The sequence below is a fragment of the Gymnoscopelus microlampas genome (assembly GCF_963454915.1).
Source record: "Gymnoscopelus microlampas genome assembly, chromosome: 1".
In the NCBI taxonomy this organism is placed as follows: domain Eukaryota; kingdom Metazoa; phylum Chordata; class Actinopteri; order Myctophiformes; family Myctophidae; genus Gymnoscopelus; species Gymnoscopelus microlampas.
In genome coordinates, this window is record NC_139962.1 from 61,633,225 (window position 1) to 61,652,068 (window position 18,844).

General features: G+C 43.3%; 1 protein-coding gene across 1 annotated transcript in view; it reads left to right on the top strand.

The window, feature by feature from the left end:
• Positions 1-18,844, top strand: part of LOC311051985 (uncharacterized protein) — a 156,567-nt gene that overhangs the window by 34,327 nt on the left and 103,396 nt on the right. The window contains exon 7 of the mRNA XM_084066730.1: positions 3,281-3,400. Coding sequence (XP_083922856.1) covers positions 3,281-3,400 — 120 coding nt within the window. The remainder of the gene's footprint in view (positions 1-3,280; positions 3,401-18,844) is intronic.

Below are 18,844 nucleotides of genomic sequence, written 5' to 3' on the forward strand. Positions count from 1 at the left end.
AGATTGGTTTCAGTGATATTTGGAATGGCCCTTTACATTTCTGCAAAGTTTCAAAGAATGGTAAGTCTGCATGTATGAGTTAGGGGCAGATGAATAATTGTCATAAAACTGCAATATTCATTGGCTCATTAAAGCTTCATTTTTTCACTTATGGAAGATATTTTGCAAACGTTTTTTGGTATAGGTCCAAAGTTCATGTGTAAAAAGTTTCGTGCAGATTACTCAAAAATCCCAGGAGGAGATAGGTTTTAACTGTTTTTCATATAATTCAAAATGGTGGGAGATCTAAAGGTCAGAGGTCAAAAGTCAGAGTGTGAAAGTTGTTCAGCATGAGGAGACGCATGTGTGCATCGAAGTTTCATGGCTGTAGGTGAAACAGGGCATGAGTTGTACCTGATCAAAGTTGGCATTTTTCAATTGAGTGCTATAGCGCCACCTTTTGACGAAAGATTGTGAGAATTATTTCTTGATCGTTTTTCATGACCACCTATCATATGGCCGAGTTTCATAAAAAGCGACTGCACGGTTCAGCCAGAACTGCCAAAAGTGGCAGAAGAAGAAGAAACGGAATAATGCCAATAACAATATGGGTCCATGCTGGAAGCCTGGCCCCATAAATATAGCTGCAAGCAGCGATAATATGGGGCCAGGAGAGAGAAAGAGAAATGATAATTCCTTTAACAAGAGAGAGAGAGAGAGAGAGAGAGAGAGAGAGAGAGAGAGAGAGAGAGAGAGAGAGAGAGAGAGAGAGAGAGAGAGAGAATAGATTGAAGAGACAGAGAGAGAGACATGGAAACGGAATAGATTGAAGATAGAAATGGAATAGATTGAAGAGACAGAGAGAGAGACATGGCAACGGAATAGATTGAAGAGACAGAGAGAGAGACATGGAAACGGAATAGATTGAAGATAGAAACGGAATAGATTGAAGAGACAGAGAGAGAGACATGGAAACGGAATAGATTGAAGATAGAAACGGAATAGATTGAAGAGACAGAGAGAGAGACATGGAAACGGAATAGATTGAAGATAGAAACGGAATAGATTGAAGAGACAGAGAGAGAGACATGGAAACGGAATAGATTGAGTCACGTTTTTTGCAATTCAACTTAAATGAGTCTGCATCAAGTGGGGCTTGAACCGGCAACCTTGCGATCGTGAGGCACTCTTAGGTAGCTGCAACACTACCTATAGTGCTATAGCTTTGTCCGGGCTGATATTGTCTGTTGAGGATCACAAACTCTTGCCTTCTGTCATGACCCAAGCCCCTGTTTCACCAACACAAAGATCACTCGTTCACAAACCATTTACCAATGAAGAAATTGTACATCTCCTCAGAACCAAAACTAGTGAAAGTAGCCGATCTACAAGCTCACAAACCATTAAAAGTTGTCAGATTGTACATCGGCTATTTTCACAATGAAGTATGTTATACATTGAAAAAACATACTCTCATTGCTATCTGAAAAGTTGTGAGATTGTAGATCAGCTATTTTCACAATGAAGTATGTAAAAACCACTCAATTAAGTATTTCATGTTATCTTTAACAATTGCAAATGTATTCATTGATAGTCATGTTGTGTGAAATGCAACTTAGATGAAGTCTGCACCAAGTGAGGCTTGAACCTGTGACCTTGAGGTTGTGAGACATACAGTTAAGCGGGACGCTATTGGACCAACAGACAAACCTCTGAAAAAAGAGATCACACTGATCATACAGTTTCACGCAAATAGCTGAAAAATCCTGGGTTTAAGTGTTTTTCAAACTGCTCAAGATTGCGGACAATCTAAGGGCGGTGCTTACTGGTCAACGTGATAGATGTGTTCCTCATTAGTCAAGGCACATGTGTAAGCAGGTCTAATGGCTGTCGGCCAAACGAGGCATGACTTTTGCCTGTTTAAAGTTTCAATTTTCAAAAAATTGCTATAGCGCCCCCGTTTGACCAATTGGAGTAAGATTGGTTTCAGTGATATTTGGAATGGCCCTTTACATTTCTGCAAAGTTTCAAAGAATGGTAAGTCTGCATGTATGTGTTAGGGGCAGATGAATAATTGTCATAAAACTGCAATATTCATTGGCTCATTAAAGCTTCATTTTTTCACTTATGGAAGATATTTTGCAAACGTTTTTTGGTATAGGTCCAAAGTTCATGTGTAAAAAGTTTCGTGCTGATTACTCAAAAATCCCAGGAGGAGATAGGTTTTAACTGTTTTTCATATAATTCAAAATGGTGGGAGATCTAAAGGTCAGAGGTCAAAAGTCAGAGTGTGAAAGTTGTTCAGCATGAGGAGACGCATGTGTGCATCGAAGTTTCATGGCTGTAGGTGAAACAGGGCATGAGTTGTACCTGTTCAAAGTTGTCATTTTCAACTGAGTGCTATAGCGCCACCTTTTGACGAAAGATTGTGAGATTTATTTTTTGATCGTTTTTCATGACCATCTATCATATGGCCGAGTTTCATAAAAAGCGACTGCACGGTTCAGCCAGAACTGGCAAAAACGGCAGAAAAGAAGAAGAAGAAGAAGAAGAAACGGAATAATGCCAATAACAATATGGGTCCATGCTGGAAGCCTGGCCCCATAATAATAATAATAATAATAATAATAATAGTGAAAGTGTAGAGATGCAATAAGGCTTCGAGCCTATTGGCCTCGAAACCTTAATTAATGAACTATGCTAGTTCTCTCTCATCAGGGATGTAATTGTTATGTTCTGTATTGACAGTTTAAAGCTGTGATTTCAAAGGTAAAGTTATATATAGGTAAGCTGTTTCCCATATGAGCTCCCCAGACAGGGCTTTTTAATGCCTACAAACCCAGATTAAAAATGAAACCAACAAAACAACATCATTATTATATATATATGTTTTTACTGGAATATTGATATTTACTGATCCATGATGTAATTTAATCACCTTAAGACTGGTACAATAGTCTGCACTCCTGCCTCACTTGCTTGTAGTAACCAGAAGCAATATTAAACAAAGTCACCTGCAGTTTCAAAAGAGAAGAGAAAATCATGGCTTTCATAACTTATAAAGGTAGCTGTTTACTTCAAATGTGGAATATAATGTATTTCTTTCTGTTTGTAAATGTAGGGTGACATGTTAACAGAGAATAGTGTAAACGTTAACCAGCTAAACCGTTTATAAAGGTAGGGTGACCAAACCCTCAAACAAAGTAGGATCAGTCTAAACTTGAATTGTGTTAGTTAAAGAGACTAGCATCAGGAATGTATGAGCCAGAAACAGATTGTTTTTGTATTGTGATGATTCCAGAGGTGACAACCAGACTCAGGGACCAGCATCTCCTGCAGAAAGCTATGTATCTATGATGAGTGGCAGGTCTGCGGGACGCTCTTCCGACTTAAGTAATGAACTTGGACCACCAGACTACAGGTAAGATCACTGATCAGGAAACACAATGTTGTTATATAATCCTCTTATATTTACTTACTCACTGCATGTTTTTGTGAGGGTACCTACCCTAGGAGACACGGGGAGAACATACAAACTCCACACAGAAATTGTTTTTGATGGGCTATATAAGTTCAAATAAAGATCACTGACCGTTTATAGGTTTTCATTGTCACTTCAAGGTACGATATAATAATAATAAGGGTAATAATAATAATAATAATAATAATAATAATAATAATATTAATAATATTAATAATTATAGTAATAATAATAATAATAATAATAATAATACTACATTTTATTTATAATGCACTTAACATTTTAGGAAAAGTGCTGCAGAGTTAAAAAAAAAACATGGGCAACAAAACAATTACATGGGACCTTACTAAGCTAAAGGGTCAAATTAAAAACTAGGTAAAATCAGATCATAGAAAAAAAGGAAAAAGGCCCAAGAATAATTAAGAAAATGCTTTGATAAAAAGCTAGGTTTTTAGTCCATTTTTAAAAGCATCAGTGGACTGTGGTGCTCTCAGGGATTCGGGGAGGGCATTCCACATATGTGGGGCAGTAGAGCAGAAGGCCCGGTCGCCCATGGTGTGGAGCTGGACAAGGAGAAGGTTGGTCATGGGGACAAGGATAAAGTTGGTGTTGAAAGAGTGGAGGCTTCGAGTGGAGGGTTGAGGGGCGAGGAGTTCTTTGAGTTAGGAGGGGCATTGCCGTGGATGCAGTACTGATGTGTGAGAAGGGAGATCTTGTATTCAGTCCTGAAGGAGATGGGTAGACAGTCCAGTCTCAATCCTAAAATAAAGTTGTGTGTCATGTGCATGTAATCCAATCTGACGGTATAATCAGCTATGCAAGTATCACACCTACTTCATCACTGGTGTGGGGAACAAGACAAGGATAATCAGAAGTGCATGCACTTTTGTTTTGTTTTGTTTTGTTTTGTTTATTAGGATCCCCATTAGCTTTTGCCATGACAAAAGCTAGTCTTCCTGGGGTCCGACACAGACAAACATTTTAACAGAGACATTCCTTACATCAACTTTACAATCACTATAATCTAAATAAAAATAGAACATAAAAAAACAAAAAGTACAACTTACACTTGGTAAGGTGGTGGCTGCAGCCTTATCAGGGTTCCATGCTCATGCCTCTGGAGCTGACCGGGCATTTTGCTGGCAAGGGAATGGGGGGGGTGTAAGTACGGGGGGCACGTGCACAATTTTGTTTTTATTATTTATTTTTACCGACAGCAGCTGAAGTCCTTCAGTCATGTCTGTCCAACACCAATGACCACTTTCTTGACACGCTGAGGAAGGCTTGACGCTGAAACGCTATTAATTAAAAAGTGCCAGAAGCACATTTTATTTTTTCATATTCTGTATTCAACATGATAATTTACACAAATAGTGCTATTAACACAGTCACTGACAGGTATTATTTAATTAATTCCTCCGCAGCGTTTTTTACCTTATATCGACGAACTTTGGAGAGCCGCAGAAGCCACGTTGTGCATGCAGATGTAAACAAAGAGTGTCTCGGGGTGGGGGAGGGTCTCCTCTATCCACCGGAACAAAACATTTTTACCGTGTTTGGCCTTTTTTTTCTTAGCACCCGTTGAATAAGGTTAGTTTTCACAAAAAAAAGGAGAAATCCGAGCTACATGTGTTTTTCTACAAAAAATAACATAGGAGTGGACGGAAGGGGCGTTTTTTGGGATGATGTCACATCCGTCCATTCCTTCTGTCAAAGTCGAGGGATCATTCCTAAGTTGCGAATTCCCACAAAAAACCTACCTGGCCCACAAAAACCTACCTGACCTGGCAGAGACCTGTGCTCCGAGAAGCACTTTTTATATTATATTTAGTTTTAAACTGTGGCCATGCTTTGGTTACAGGTGTCTTGACACTATTTCAGTGAAATTAAACTACATCTACATCCTCATCCGAATTCAAGTTCCCCAGAGTACACATCGAGGAGGAGCTCGAGTGCGAGACACACTATGCACGTGGGGAAAAAGGCTCAGCAGTGACTATACTGGTTTCGTAGCCTGAATAAGTTCAGAGTTTGCCCCTGCATCCTCAGGCTGCACTACAACAGCTCCATTGTGTTACATCAGCTCACATGCCAGTATACCAGCTATGCAATAGAAAATAACAACGAGCACTCTCAGTCTGTATAAGGTGCAGTTTGCGGGTGCACGGCTCACAAATATTCACAGTAAAAGCCTTCCTCAGCGTGTATGGTAATGTAAACATTTAGGGACAGTTAAATAGGGGGACCAGGGTGCAACACAGAAATCGGTCCGTCTAAAAACAGGCTCGTTCATAGGCCTCACCACAATTACTTATACACCACATAAATCCCTATACCCCTTTTGATTGGGGGACTCTGATCCATTACGTATAAAAAATAGTTTTTAAAAAGCAGTTCATGTAGGTACACTCCCTTGACATCCCTCTTGGATGTAATGGTTAAAATGGACGAACAGGTGTCCACTTCTGTGTACAAGAAAGAATTATACAACATTGTACAGCATTATACAACAGGTAGTTCCGACCAAGCAATCTGATTGGTTGAAATAGCTATCTAGCCGTGCTTCAAACCAGCATGATAGCACTGGCCTAATCACATTAATAAATCACTCCGCACTGCAGTCCGCACCTGATTAGACCATATAGACGCCTTAACAGACGACGTCACACTGATACGAAACAGTATGCGCACGCAGGTCGGCACCAAAAGAACCCCACCACTCATAAGATGCAATGTAAAAGTGGTCACAGTCTCACGTGTAAAAATGCATCCCATCACACTTTCAGATGCTGTTTTTCTCCCAGTGTGGAGGAAGAATGCTTAGGATTTTTACTGTGATCTCTCGCTCTTGAAATATATAATCCTTGGTTTCTGTTGTGTGTAAACAATAATAACAATTCAAAGCAGTTGTCCTCAAAACTCCACCTCCAGTGGCTGTCATAGGAACGGAGGGAGCGCTCTATGATCATGGCATCAGAACCTGCTTGGCTCGCGCAGCTGTAGCCCGTCAATACTAATTTATGCTCCGTCCCGCGAAGGTGTCGCGCGCAGAGAACGGCCGAGAATAGCAGATCTCCAAGCTCACCGTGGTCGCATCCGTGACGCGGTTGTGAGCTTGTATGTCAGCTGTTCTCGGTGCGCTATACCGTTGCGCGATGAAGTATATATATGTGTCGCCAAGGCGCACCCCACTAGCCTACACACAGAGGAGGTTGAATGAACTGAAACAAGCTCACCCCAAAACAGCAGGTTTGGGGATCTGTTGGGAATTGATTACATGAAGCAGTCACCTGTGCGTCCAGTCTCAATGTTTGTAAACAAATAATTGGTCTATATGGCACAGCTGTGCTGTGACGTCACGCTGTCCCATGGTAGGAAAACAAACAGACAGTAGCCTGACCCACCGCCGCCACCGGTGAACAAACAGCTATGCAAAATGGACTATGTATGCAAAAATAGCCGATCTACAAGTTCACAACGCGTCGCCATCACGACGCGTTGTCAGCTTGTAGATCAGCTATTTTGGCCACGTGACACGGTCGTACGACGGAGCACATAGCCTACTGGAATCAGTTGTGTTGATGAGACGGTGCCTCAGAGCGCTGCTACAGGGACTATTTAATGTCTCAGTCAAATAAACTCTTATCTTTACAGGGAAACGGATAATAGCGAAACATTTTTATTATGAATTGCCCCACAATATGAATACATTTGGATGTGTTTTGTTGGTAACTGTTGTATAATCGCAATATTACACTCGAGGGTGTGCTTTACCTACATTATTGGCACTTCAGTGATGCTCGCGGAACTCGGCTTCGCCTCGTTCCTGACCGCATCACTGGCGTGCCAATAATGACGGTAAAGCACACCCTCTCGTGTAATATTGCTTAATTCAGAGAGGTGTAAGTTTATTATTAATTGTTTATTTCTTTGACTGGTTGTCTCCGCCAGGCCGAAGGCATGGCGAGAGAGTATGTTTTACCCTCCGTCCGTCCGTCCGTCCGTCCTTGTGTGTGTGTGTCCTTCTGTCTGTGAGCAGCTAATCTCCGGCACCGTTGGCCCGGTTGCTCTGAAACTGTGCACACACACTCCCTGGATGCCAATTCAGAACCTCTGCCCCAATTTTTTCACATGGGCCTGTTATAGCGCCACCAGGAGGCCGATTTGTGCAAAACCTATTTTTATTACTCTCCGTAGGAGAGTTTTGTTTTCACTTTCTAAATATGACACACCGATTGGTCAAGCCTCACGTGACACGTGACAATACGGTGAAATACTGTATAAATACATGGCATCACTTTGACAGTGTCTTTGCCACTGTCAAAGTGAGGTAAGACAGGAACCATCACGAAATGGCTGCATGGCTGATACATAATTGGCAGATAGGACAGATAGGACACTTATATAGACAGGAGGGATATGACACTTACACAGACGGATAGGACACTTACAGTACACAGGACACTTATACAGACAGGACGGATAGGACACTTATACAGACAGGACGGATAGGACACTTATACAGACAGGACGGATAGAACACTTACACAGACAGGACGGATAGGACACTTACATAGACAGGAGGGATATGACACTTACACAGACAGGACGGATAGGACACTTACAGTATACAGACAGGACGGATAGGACACCTACAGTATACAGACAGGACGGATAGGACACTTATACAGACAGGGGGGATAGGACACTTACACAGACAGGAGGTATAGGACACTTACATAGACAGGACGGATAGGACACTTATACAGACAAGACGGATAGGACACTTATACAGACGGATAGGACACTTATACAGACAGGACGGATCGGACACTTATACAGACAGGATGGATAGGACAGTTAGAACATAAGAATTAGAACATTCCCAACATTCCCAACACAAGTCTGGTAAGAGTGAGGTAAGACAGGAACAATCACGAAATGGTTGAGAAATGGCGGATACTGTAACAATTGGATAGGACACTTACACAGACAGGACGGATAGGACACTTACACAGACAGGACGGATAGGACACTTACATAGACAGGACGGATAGGACACTTATACAGACAGGAGGGATAGGACACTTATACAGACAGGACGGATAGGACACTTATACAGATAGAACATTCCCAACATTCCCAACAGCGGAGAGTTGTGCTCCGAGGAGCACTTTTTCTAGTTTTACATTACTCCTACAGATTTTATCCAAACGTCATGCAAATCGCTACACAGCATCTCTATAGTCATGTAATCAACACGGATCTGTCCGATTTCCCATATTCCATCCTCATTGCCTATGGTTGGCTTCCAAAGTTTGCAGGATTGGTCCGTTTTGAACAAAAAGCCTCAAACTATGCACGCAGCTTGCGATTTCCGTGAAATTTCACACGCACATTCCCACTAGGCCGAGGAAGAAATGGCACCCTTTTCACATGGGCCTGTTATAGCGCCACCAGGAGGCCGATTTGTTCAAAACCTATTTGTTTACATTACTCCTACAGATTTTATCCAAACGTCATGCAAATCGGTACACAGCATCTCTATAGTCATGTGATCAACACGGATCTGTCCGATTTCCCATATTCCATCCTCATTGCCTATGGTTGGCTTCCAAAGTTTGCAGGATTGGTCCGTTTTGAACAAAAAGCCTCAAACTATGCACGCAGCTTGCGATTTCCGTGAAATTTCACACGCACATTCCCACTAGGCCGAGGAAGAAATGGCACCCTTTTCACATTGGCCTGTTATAGCGCCACCAGCAGGTCTAATTTAGCAAAACACATTTTGGAACAAAATGCCTCAAATCATGAATGCAGTGTCTGATTGCCATGAAAGACCTAAGAATAAATGGCACCCTTTTCACATTGGCCTATTATAGCGCCACCAGGAGGCCAGAATAACGTACCTGACCTGGCAGAGACCTGTGCTCCGAGGAGCACTTTTTCTAGTTAGTTTTTGTTTTGTTCTGTTTGTAATTACAGGGCCAGAGCTCAGCTCTGGACCTGTTTTGTTATTGGCAGTATTCTGTCAGTTCTTCTTCTTCTTCTTCTTCTTCTTCTTCTTCTGCCACTTTTCGCAGTTCTGGCTGAACCGTGCTGTCGCTTTTTACGAAACTCGGCCATATGGTAGATGGTCATGAAAAACCATCAAAAAATAATTCTCACAATCTTTCGTCCAAAGGTGGCGCTATAGTACTCAATTGAAAATGCCAACTTTGAACAGGTACAACTCATGCCCTGTTTGACCTACAACCATGACACTTCGATACACACATGCGTCTCTTCATGCCCGACAACTTTTGTGGTCTGACTTTTGACCTCTGACCTTTAGATCGCCCACCATTTTGAATTATATGAAAAACAGCCATTGGCTCCTAACTTCTGCATTTTTTCACTTATGGAAAATCCGCTCCCATCATTATGTCGGCAGAGGTCCAAAGTTCAAGTGTTAAACGTTTCATGCAGATTGCTCCAAAATCCCAGGATTCCATAGATTTTAACTATTGCAGTTTTATGAAAATTATTCATCTGCCCCTAACACATACATGCAAGACTCACATTTCTTTGAAACGTTGCAGTAATGTAGAGAGTCATTCCAAATATCACTGAAACCAATCTCACTCCAATTGGCCAAAGGGGGGCGCTATAGCAATTTTTTGAAAATGCAAACTTTAAACAGGCAAAAGTCATGCCTCGTTTGGCCGAAAGTCGTGAAACTTGCTTACACTTGTGCCTTGACTCATGAGGAACACATCTATCGCTTTGACCAGTAAGCTCCGCCCTTAGATTGTCCGCAATTTTGAGCAGTTTGAAAAACACTTAAACCCAGGATTTTTCAGCTATTTGCGTGAAACTGTATCATCTGTGTGATCTCCTTTTTCACAGTTCCTTGTCTGTTGGTCCAATGGCGTCTCCCTTAAATGAGTGCCTCACAATCTCATGGTCGTCAGTTCAAGCCTCACTTGCAGACTTCATTTAAGTTGAATTGCAAACAACATGCCTGTATCAATGAATACATGTGCAAATGGTAAAGATAACCTGAAATGCATATTTGAGAGTACGTTTTTCAACGTATGACATACTTCATTCTGAAAATAGCCGATCTACAATCTCAATCTATTCCGTTTCCATGGCGCGCTCTCTCTCTCTCTCTCTCTCTCTCTCTCTCTCTCTCTCTCTCTCTCATATCAAACTATTCCGTTTCCATGTGTGTCTCTCTCTCTCTCTCTCTCTCTCTCTCTCTCTCTCTCTCTCTCTCTCTCATCTATTCCGTTTCTATCTCTCTCTCTCTCTAGTTTCCATGTCTCTCTCTCTCTCTCTCTCTCTCTCTCATCTATTCCTTGACCAACAGAAATCTTTTGACAGAGTGGACCATGGGTACTTGTTTTCCACACTGAAGGCCTTTGGGTTTGGGGATGGTTTTATGTCTTGGGTGGGGCTGTTATACAGTGGAGCAGAGTGTCTGGTTAAAGGAGACACACCATGAATTTCACTTTTTTTTTTTTTTTTTTGTATTTTTTTGGCTCCCCAGTGTCTCTTGTACCCCAAAAAAATATTTTCTTTTAACATTCAGTCATTCATTCTCATTTCAGAGATTTTCAGAATGGGCGTGTCTGAACAGGCCATCTCAGAATGGCAAGTTTGCTTACCTCACCAAACTTTCTGCCCATGTATTTTGACAGACAGAATTGCTCAGTACCGCAGTACAGCACCCCCCTAGCCAACTGGACGTTTTGGTATTGCAGCTGAAAGTGCTTTATAAGCCTGAGAGAATTGACTTGGGATGAGTATATCTGAGTGTTGATTTAGGCTCAAACCTTTTGAAAATGGTTTGAGGGACATACACCATATGATATTAAATATCAAATATTTTTTTTAAATTCATGGTGTGTCTCCTTTAAGGTAGGGGGAGGGTTGAGCAGACCAATCCCAGTACAGAGGGGAATAAGGCAGGGCTGCCCCATCTCAGGTCAGTTGTATAGTTTAATTTTTGAACCCCTGTTATGCAGGCTGAGGAGTCGGCTCAGTGGGTTTACACTACCAGGGACTCAACATCCCCCTCTCATTGTTTCGGCCTACGCAGATGACCTGAATGTGTTCATAACTGACCAGCGAGATGTAGCAGCCCTGCAGGATAGCCTGGCTATCTATGAGAAGGCCTCCTCTGCAAGGGTAAATTGGGAGAAAAGTGAGGCTTTGCAAGTGGGTCAGTGGGGAGGCGGGACAGCACCTAGGCTGCCCATAGGAATGCAGTGGGAGACAAGAGGGATGAAGGTGTTGGGTGTTTTTCTGGGAACGGAAGAGTATCAGAGGCATAATTGGGGGGGGGTGATGGAGAAGGTGTGTGCCAGGTTGTCTTCCTGGAAATGGTTGCTACCCCAGCTGTCGTATAGGGGTCGAGTCCTGGTAGCAAACAACTTGGTCGCCTCGATGCTGTGGCACAGACTCAGTGTCTTACCTCCACCGAGAGGCCTGATTGAGGACATCCAGCGGGCCTTAGTGAACTTCTTCTGGTCAGGGCAACACTGGATCCGAGCCCCTGCTTTGTACCTTCAGGTGGAAGAAGGGGGACAGGGTCTAATAGACATTACATCTCGGGTGGCGGCCTTTAGATTAAGGACAGCACAGAGGCTGATATCTGACTATGGAGTGCGGTGGCTGGACACAGCCAAGCTCATCATGTGTAAGGCGGGTCGTCTGGGCTACAGCAAACAGCTTTTTCTACTAAGGCTGGACGAGGCAGATCTGACGGGGCTGTCAGCCTTCTATGAGTCTGTTCTGGAAGCCTGGAGGATCCTGAAAGTTGCCAGAGACCCTGATGCCACAGCTGGTATGTGGTTGTTCTAGGAGCCACTGTTCCACAACAGCTTTCTACAGGCTCAGACACTGTCTTCTGCATGTGTAAGAACTTTTCTTAGGGAAGCCGGATGCACCAAGTTGGGACATCTGCTGATGCCCATTGAGTCCTTACAGCAGCGTGTCCACATAAGGCCTAGACTGCTGAGACGGGTGATTGAGGAGGTTGAGGGGTCCCTTCCACAACACCTGAGGACCTTTCTAAAGGAGAACTGTACACTAGTACAACAGTGGGAGGACGATGTGGACTATGTTTTCCCAAGTCTGGCTGTTCTTCCTAATGTGGGGCAGTTGCAGGAGGAGGAGGAAGGCTGTCTCCTATCATTCGCTACTCCAAGGCTTGGCTTGTGTCAGGATTTGGAGAAGAAGTAGTCTCGCGTCACCAGACTACTATTCCACAATCTCTGAATGCTATATAGAGTCTGGGACTCCACTTCCCGAAAGCTGTGTAACGGAAGTTGTTCAGACCGGAAAAACATTCGACCAATCACGACGCGGTGCCCGCGGACCTGTAGTCCTAGTGGAAACAGAACCGAGGCGGAAGCATAGTCATAGGAGCGGTAGATTCATGTTATTTGTGCGAGGATTGTTTATCACAGAAAACTGAGAAAGGTATCATGGAATTAAATTGTGGGAGGCAACAGTCTGGCCACGCGAGACTAGAGAAGAAGGCAATGTACATCCTGTGCGTAAAGGTGAGGCACTGTCAGTCTCTGCAGGCCATGAAAGCGTCGAGGTGGAACGAGTTTTTTGGTCCAGGCTCCTCCCCGAAAGGCTGTTGGCGGTGCCTGTACAAGCTACCGGTTGATAAGCGGTCGGCTGACCTCCAGTGGAGGATAGTACATGGGGCGATAGCCACGAACAGACACAAGGCACACATTGATCCTAATCAAGGGGAGGGTTGTCTCTTCTGTTCCCAGACGGAAACCCTTTTTCATCTATTTGTTCAGTGTCCCAGGTTATTAGGGGTGTTTGACTTACTGAGGGGTTGGTTTACGGGGTTGGGGGAGGTCTTCTCTTCTCAGCTTTTTATTTTCGGGCCAAAGTACTCAGTGGCAAAAAAAGGTGTTCACACACTGATAAATGTTATGTCTGCAACTGCAAAGTTGGCCATCTGGCTGAGCCGTAGGAATCGGGCTCAGGATGTGGGCTGTGTGGACCCGGTGCTCATAATGACTGGACTGTTAAAAGCACGCCTCAGGATAGAACATTCATACTATAAAGTGGTGGACAATCTGGAGGCTTTCTGCAGAAAGTGGGCATTAGGGGGAGTGTTGTGTACAGTGGAAGATACAGATGAACTGCTCTTCTCTTTTTGATCTGAGGTTGGAGCCTGGTTGTGTTTCTGTGTTTCTTTTTTTCTTTCTCTCTTTCTAATTATTTAAGTCAAGTATGAGGGCTTGACTATGTTCTTGGTCTGTATTACCCAGCAGTGCGTAATAAAGGACTTTTAAAATAAATAAAAAAATCTCATCTATTCCGTTTCTATCTCTCTCTCTCTCCAGTTTCCATCTCTCTCTCTCTCTCTCTCTCTCTCTCTCTCTCTCTCTCTCTCTCTCTCTCCAGTTTCCATCTCTCTCTCTCTCTCTCTCTCTCTCTCTCTCTCTCTCTCTCTCTCTCTCTCTCTCTCTCTCTCTCTCTCTCCAGTATCCATGTCTCTCTCTCTCTCTCCAGTATCCATCTCTCTCTCTCTCTCTCTCTCTCTCTCTCTCTCTCTCTGCATGCTGTTGGGAGCACGGTGGGAGCGTGTGTGTGAGTAGTGTTTGTATGAGTGAGAGCCTCGGGATTTGTTTTCTTTTTTTTGGTTTCTACTTGTCATTTTCCCTGCTTTGTCGCATGATCAGGTAAGGTTATCTTTTTATTGTTTATTTTGCTGGATTGTGGAGTGGCACAAGTTGTTAGTAACTTCGGCTAAAAACACAAGGGGAGAGATGGCGTCTTTCGAGACGCCGTCTCTGTCCGTTCGTCATGGAGTTCGGTTGGTACCTGAGCCTAACGTGACGTTAGAACAGGTGCTGTTGGCTGTCGGAGAACAGATTGAACACGCTAATCTTGAATATGCATCGCGCATGAACAAGGGTGTCATTGTGTTTGTGAAGGAGGAGAGGCTTGTGAATCAACTTGTTGCGAGTGGCGTCTTTATAGGTGACGTTTTTTTCGCAGGTTTCCCCACTTTATGCACCTTCCACGCGAGTTATAGTCTCGGGTGTACCACCGTTTATTCCAAATGAGATGTTGGAACAAGAACTCAAGCGCTTCGGCAAGTTTGCAAGCCCACTTAAGGTGTTAAGCCTCGGGTTCAAAGATGAGAAGTTAAAACATGTTCAGTCACTTCGCAGACAGGCTTATATGTTCCTTGACTCTCCTACACAAGAGCTGGAGGTGTCATTCAAAGTGAAACATGGAAATAGTTATTATATGGTCTATGCAAATGGAGGTAGCATGAAATGTTTTGAGTGTGGGCGTGTTGGACACAAGCGCAACGCGTGTCCACAGAAAAAAAGAGATGATGGGACGGCCGCTGGACAGGCAGAGCCGAGGGCTGTTGTGGCCCCGCCCCCTGGTAATGTTAACGCAACAGATGAGCAGGTAGTGATAGAACAGAATGGTGAGACACAAGGATCAGCAGATGAGGTTGAAAATGAGTCAGTCTTCACAGATGATAGACTCACAAATAAGAGTAGAGGCCGCGGTTATTCCTGTGGATAACGAGGTTGCGTCTACAAGTGCTAAAGGGGAGGGGCTGCTTAGTGATGTTGTGACAGCAGGAGAGAGCACTCCATTGTCAAAACAATTCATTTTTGGTCCAAAGTATTCTGCAGTAAAAACAATTGCACATACACTGCCCAATTTTCCCTTGCCGAACAGTCAATTGGACAGTGAAATAGTGATAGGAGGAGAGAATACTCCGTTACCAAACAGCCAATTGGACAGTGAAAAAGTGACAGGAGGAGAGAATACTCCGTTACCAAACAGCCAATTGGACAGTGAAATAGTGACAGCAGGAGAGAATACTCCGTTACCAAACAGTCAGCTGGACAGTGACATGGAAATGGATGGTGGAGAATATGAAAGTGAGCCAGAGAGTGCAAATGAAGTTGAAATGAAGAGTATAGGTACTGACCTGTATTCTTTAGAGCAAATAAACAATTTTTTGGATGAGACATTTGGCCAAACTGTGAATGTAAAGGACCATTTTCCTGATGAGGAAAAGTTTATAAAGACTGTTAACATTTTACAGAAGGTGGTAGGTTATGACTTGTTAGATAAAAGAAAGAGGTATAGATTAAGGAAGTTAATAACTTCCTTGAGAAAAGTGAATCCCAATAAGAAGGGGAAACAAAGGAAGGCTGCTAAAGCCTCGTTACGCATGTAGTTAAGATGATCATGTATCACAAGGTGTCTTGCTCTTTCTTGAGCTTATATCTACTGTTTTCTTTTTTCCTCTACTCTTGTTTTCTGATGGGGGGGCTTAAGATAGGCTCTTTGAACATGAATGGAGGGAGAGATAGGCAAAAGAGGGCATTAATAGCAGAGGTAGTGGAGCAGAAGAAAATTGATATACTTTTTTTGCAGGAAACTCATAGTGATGAGGAAAATGCAGCAGATTGGGGCCTGTTTTGGAAAGGGTCTTTTTTTCTAAGTCATGGTAGTAATGTCAGTGGAGGCGTTGCAGTTCTTTTTTCAGAAAAGTTGAATGTGAAAATTATATCTAAGGAAGAGCTTGTAAAGGGAAGGGTAGCAATAGTTAGAGCAGAGGTTGAAGGGTGTATTTTCTGTCTAGTTAATGTTTATGCACCAAACCAAGGCACAGAGAGGTTATGTCTGTTCAACAAATTGAAAGATGAGTTGGGCAAGAATCAAGACCTCAAAATTATTGGTGGAGATTGGAACTGCACGATTGACTTTACACAGGATAGAATGAGTGAGGAGCCACATTTACAGTCATCAATTAGTCTAAAAAGTACAATTAGTCATTTAGAATTAGTAGATGCATGGAGAATAAAAAATGAAACAGTAAGGCAGTACACATGGATCAGGATTGTGGATAACAGAGTGAGCGCAGCTAGACTGGACAGGATATACATATCAGAAGGGCTCAGAGGTCAGCTGATTAGTAGCTGTATTAGTCCAGTGGGGTTCAGTGATCATCATATAACTACCATATGTTTGAGTTTTTCCTCTGGTGAAAAGGTAACAAATTATTGGCACTTTAACACAAAATTGCTTCAGGACACAACTTTTTGTGAGAATTTTAAAACTTTTTGGTCAATTTGGGCTCAGAAAAAGAGTGATTTTGAATCTTTGAGTATGTGGTGGGAAATAGGAAAAGCTCAGACACGTGTATTCTGTCAACAGTACACATCTTACACAACACTTAATACTAGGGAAGCAATTAAAAAAATGGAAATGGAAATAAGGGACATTGAAAGTGAATTACACCCCAATACAAGATCTGATGATGAGACTTTGCTTCAAAAGAAAAGACTGGAGCTCAGCTCTTTCATGAGGGAGAGAGTGAAAGGAGCCCTCGTCAGAGCTCGTTTTGTATCAATTAAGGACATGGATGCCCCAAGCTCTTTCTTTTTCAACCTGGAGAAGCAGAAAGCAAAGGGGAAGCAGATGTCCTGTCTGAGAATGCCTGATGGTAGGATTACTACAGACTCTGGTGAGATGAGGAGACAGGCTGTAAACTTCTATACAACCCTGTTTGGAGCTGAGACCTGTGAGGAGCAGTGCCAGTTAGAACTACTGGAAGGACTACCTAAGCTCACTCCTAGGGAGAGAAAAGATCTGGATAAAGACCTGTCCTTTGAGGAGCTAACCACGGCCGTAGGACAGCTAGCTTCTGGGCGTGCACCAGGGATTGATGGGCTACCCACTGAGTTCTATAGGGCTTTTTGGGAATGTCTGGGACATGATTTTCATGAAGTAATGATGGAATCTTACAAAAAGGGTTTACTGCCATCTTCATGTAGGAGGGCAGTTCTATCGCTCCTCCCAAAAAAAGGGGACTTGGCCCTCTTAAAAAACTGGAGGCCTGTGGCATTATTATGCTCGGATTACAAGGTGCTTTCAAGGGCACTTTCTAATAGACTGAGAGACCATCTTGGAGTATTAATACAACCAGATCAAACGTACTGTGTACCTGAAAGAACTATAATGGATAATTTGTTTTTGATTAGAGATGTGTTGGATGTGTGTAAATCATATGATATAAATGTCGGGATCTTATCAATAGACCAAGAAAAAGCCTTCGATAAAGTAGATCATGGTTTTCTTTTCTCCACTTTGAATGCATTTGGTGTTGGGAAGAATTTTTCAAAATGGGTAGGTCTACTGTATGAGGAAGCAAGTTGCATGGTTAAGGTGGGAGGCGGTTTGAGCAGACCTATAACGGTTAGTAGGGGTATCAGACAGGGGTGTCCCATATCAGGTCAACTCTACAGTATTGTTATAGAACCACTCCTATGCCAACTTAGGAGAAGACTTAATGGTTTATCCCTACCTGGACTAACCCAGAGTCCTCCTTATGTTGTCTCAGCTTATGCCGATGATGTAAGCATTTTCATTAAGAACCAGGGGGATGTAGAGGGAATAAAATACTGTCTAAACATGTACGAAAGAGCCTCATCGGCTAAGGTGAACTGGGAAAAGAGTGAGGCCCTACAGGTGGGGCGCTGGACGGAGGAGGCACCCCCCAGTTTGCCTGGAGGTTTACAGTGGGGACAGCAGGGGATGAAGTTCCTGGGAGTTCATTTAGGATCAGAAGAATATCGGGAAAATAATTGGGAGGGCTTAGTGGAGAAGGTGCGTGCTAGGCTGTCAAAGTGGAAATGGCTCCTACCTCAGCTATCCTATAGGGGGAGGGTCTTGGTTGCAAACAACCTAGTTGCCTCGATGCTCTGGCATAGATTAATTGTTCTACCTTCACCTAGGGGCTTAATAGAGGAAATACAAAGACAGATAATAGACTTCTTCTGGACTGGGCAGCATTGGATAAGGGCTGCAGCTCTGTATCTTCCAGTGGAGGAAGGAGGACAAGGCCTGATAGACATTTCCTCGCGAGTGATGGCCTTCAGGCTCGAAGCAGGCCAGAGACTCCTGTATGACTGTGGGGCACGGTGGCTGGGTACAGCCAGTTTAATACTAAGGAAGGCTGGTCGTTTGGGATATGACAAACAGCTGTTCCTACTGAACCTGAATGAGGCGGATATTACAGGACTTACACCGTTCTATGTTGCAGTTCTTCAGGCATGGCAGGTTCTTCAGGCCACCAGGGACCCTGGCGGTCTACCTGGAATGTGGATTTTTGAGGAACCACTGTTCTTCAATGACTATCTAAAGACAGAAACACTGTCGTCACCAAGCCTGAGGGCTGCTCTACGAGAGGCTGGCTGTGTTAAGCTGGGACACCTGTTAAAGGCCACACAGACATCTGTAGAGGTTCTGGGACAGATGGCCAACATCAGATCCTCCAGGATCTTATCCAGGATCGTTCGAGAGGTCTGTGTTTCCTTGTCA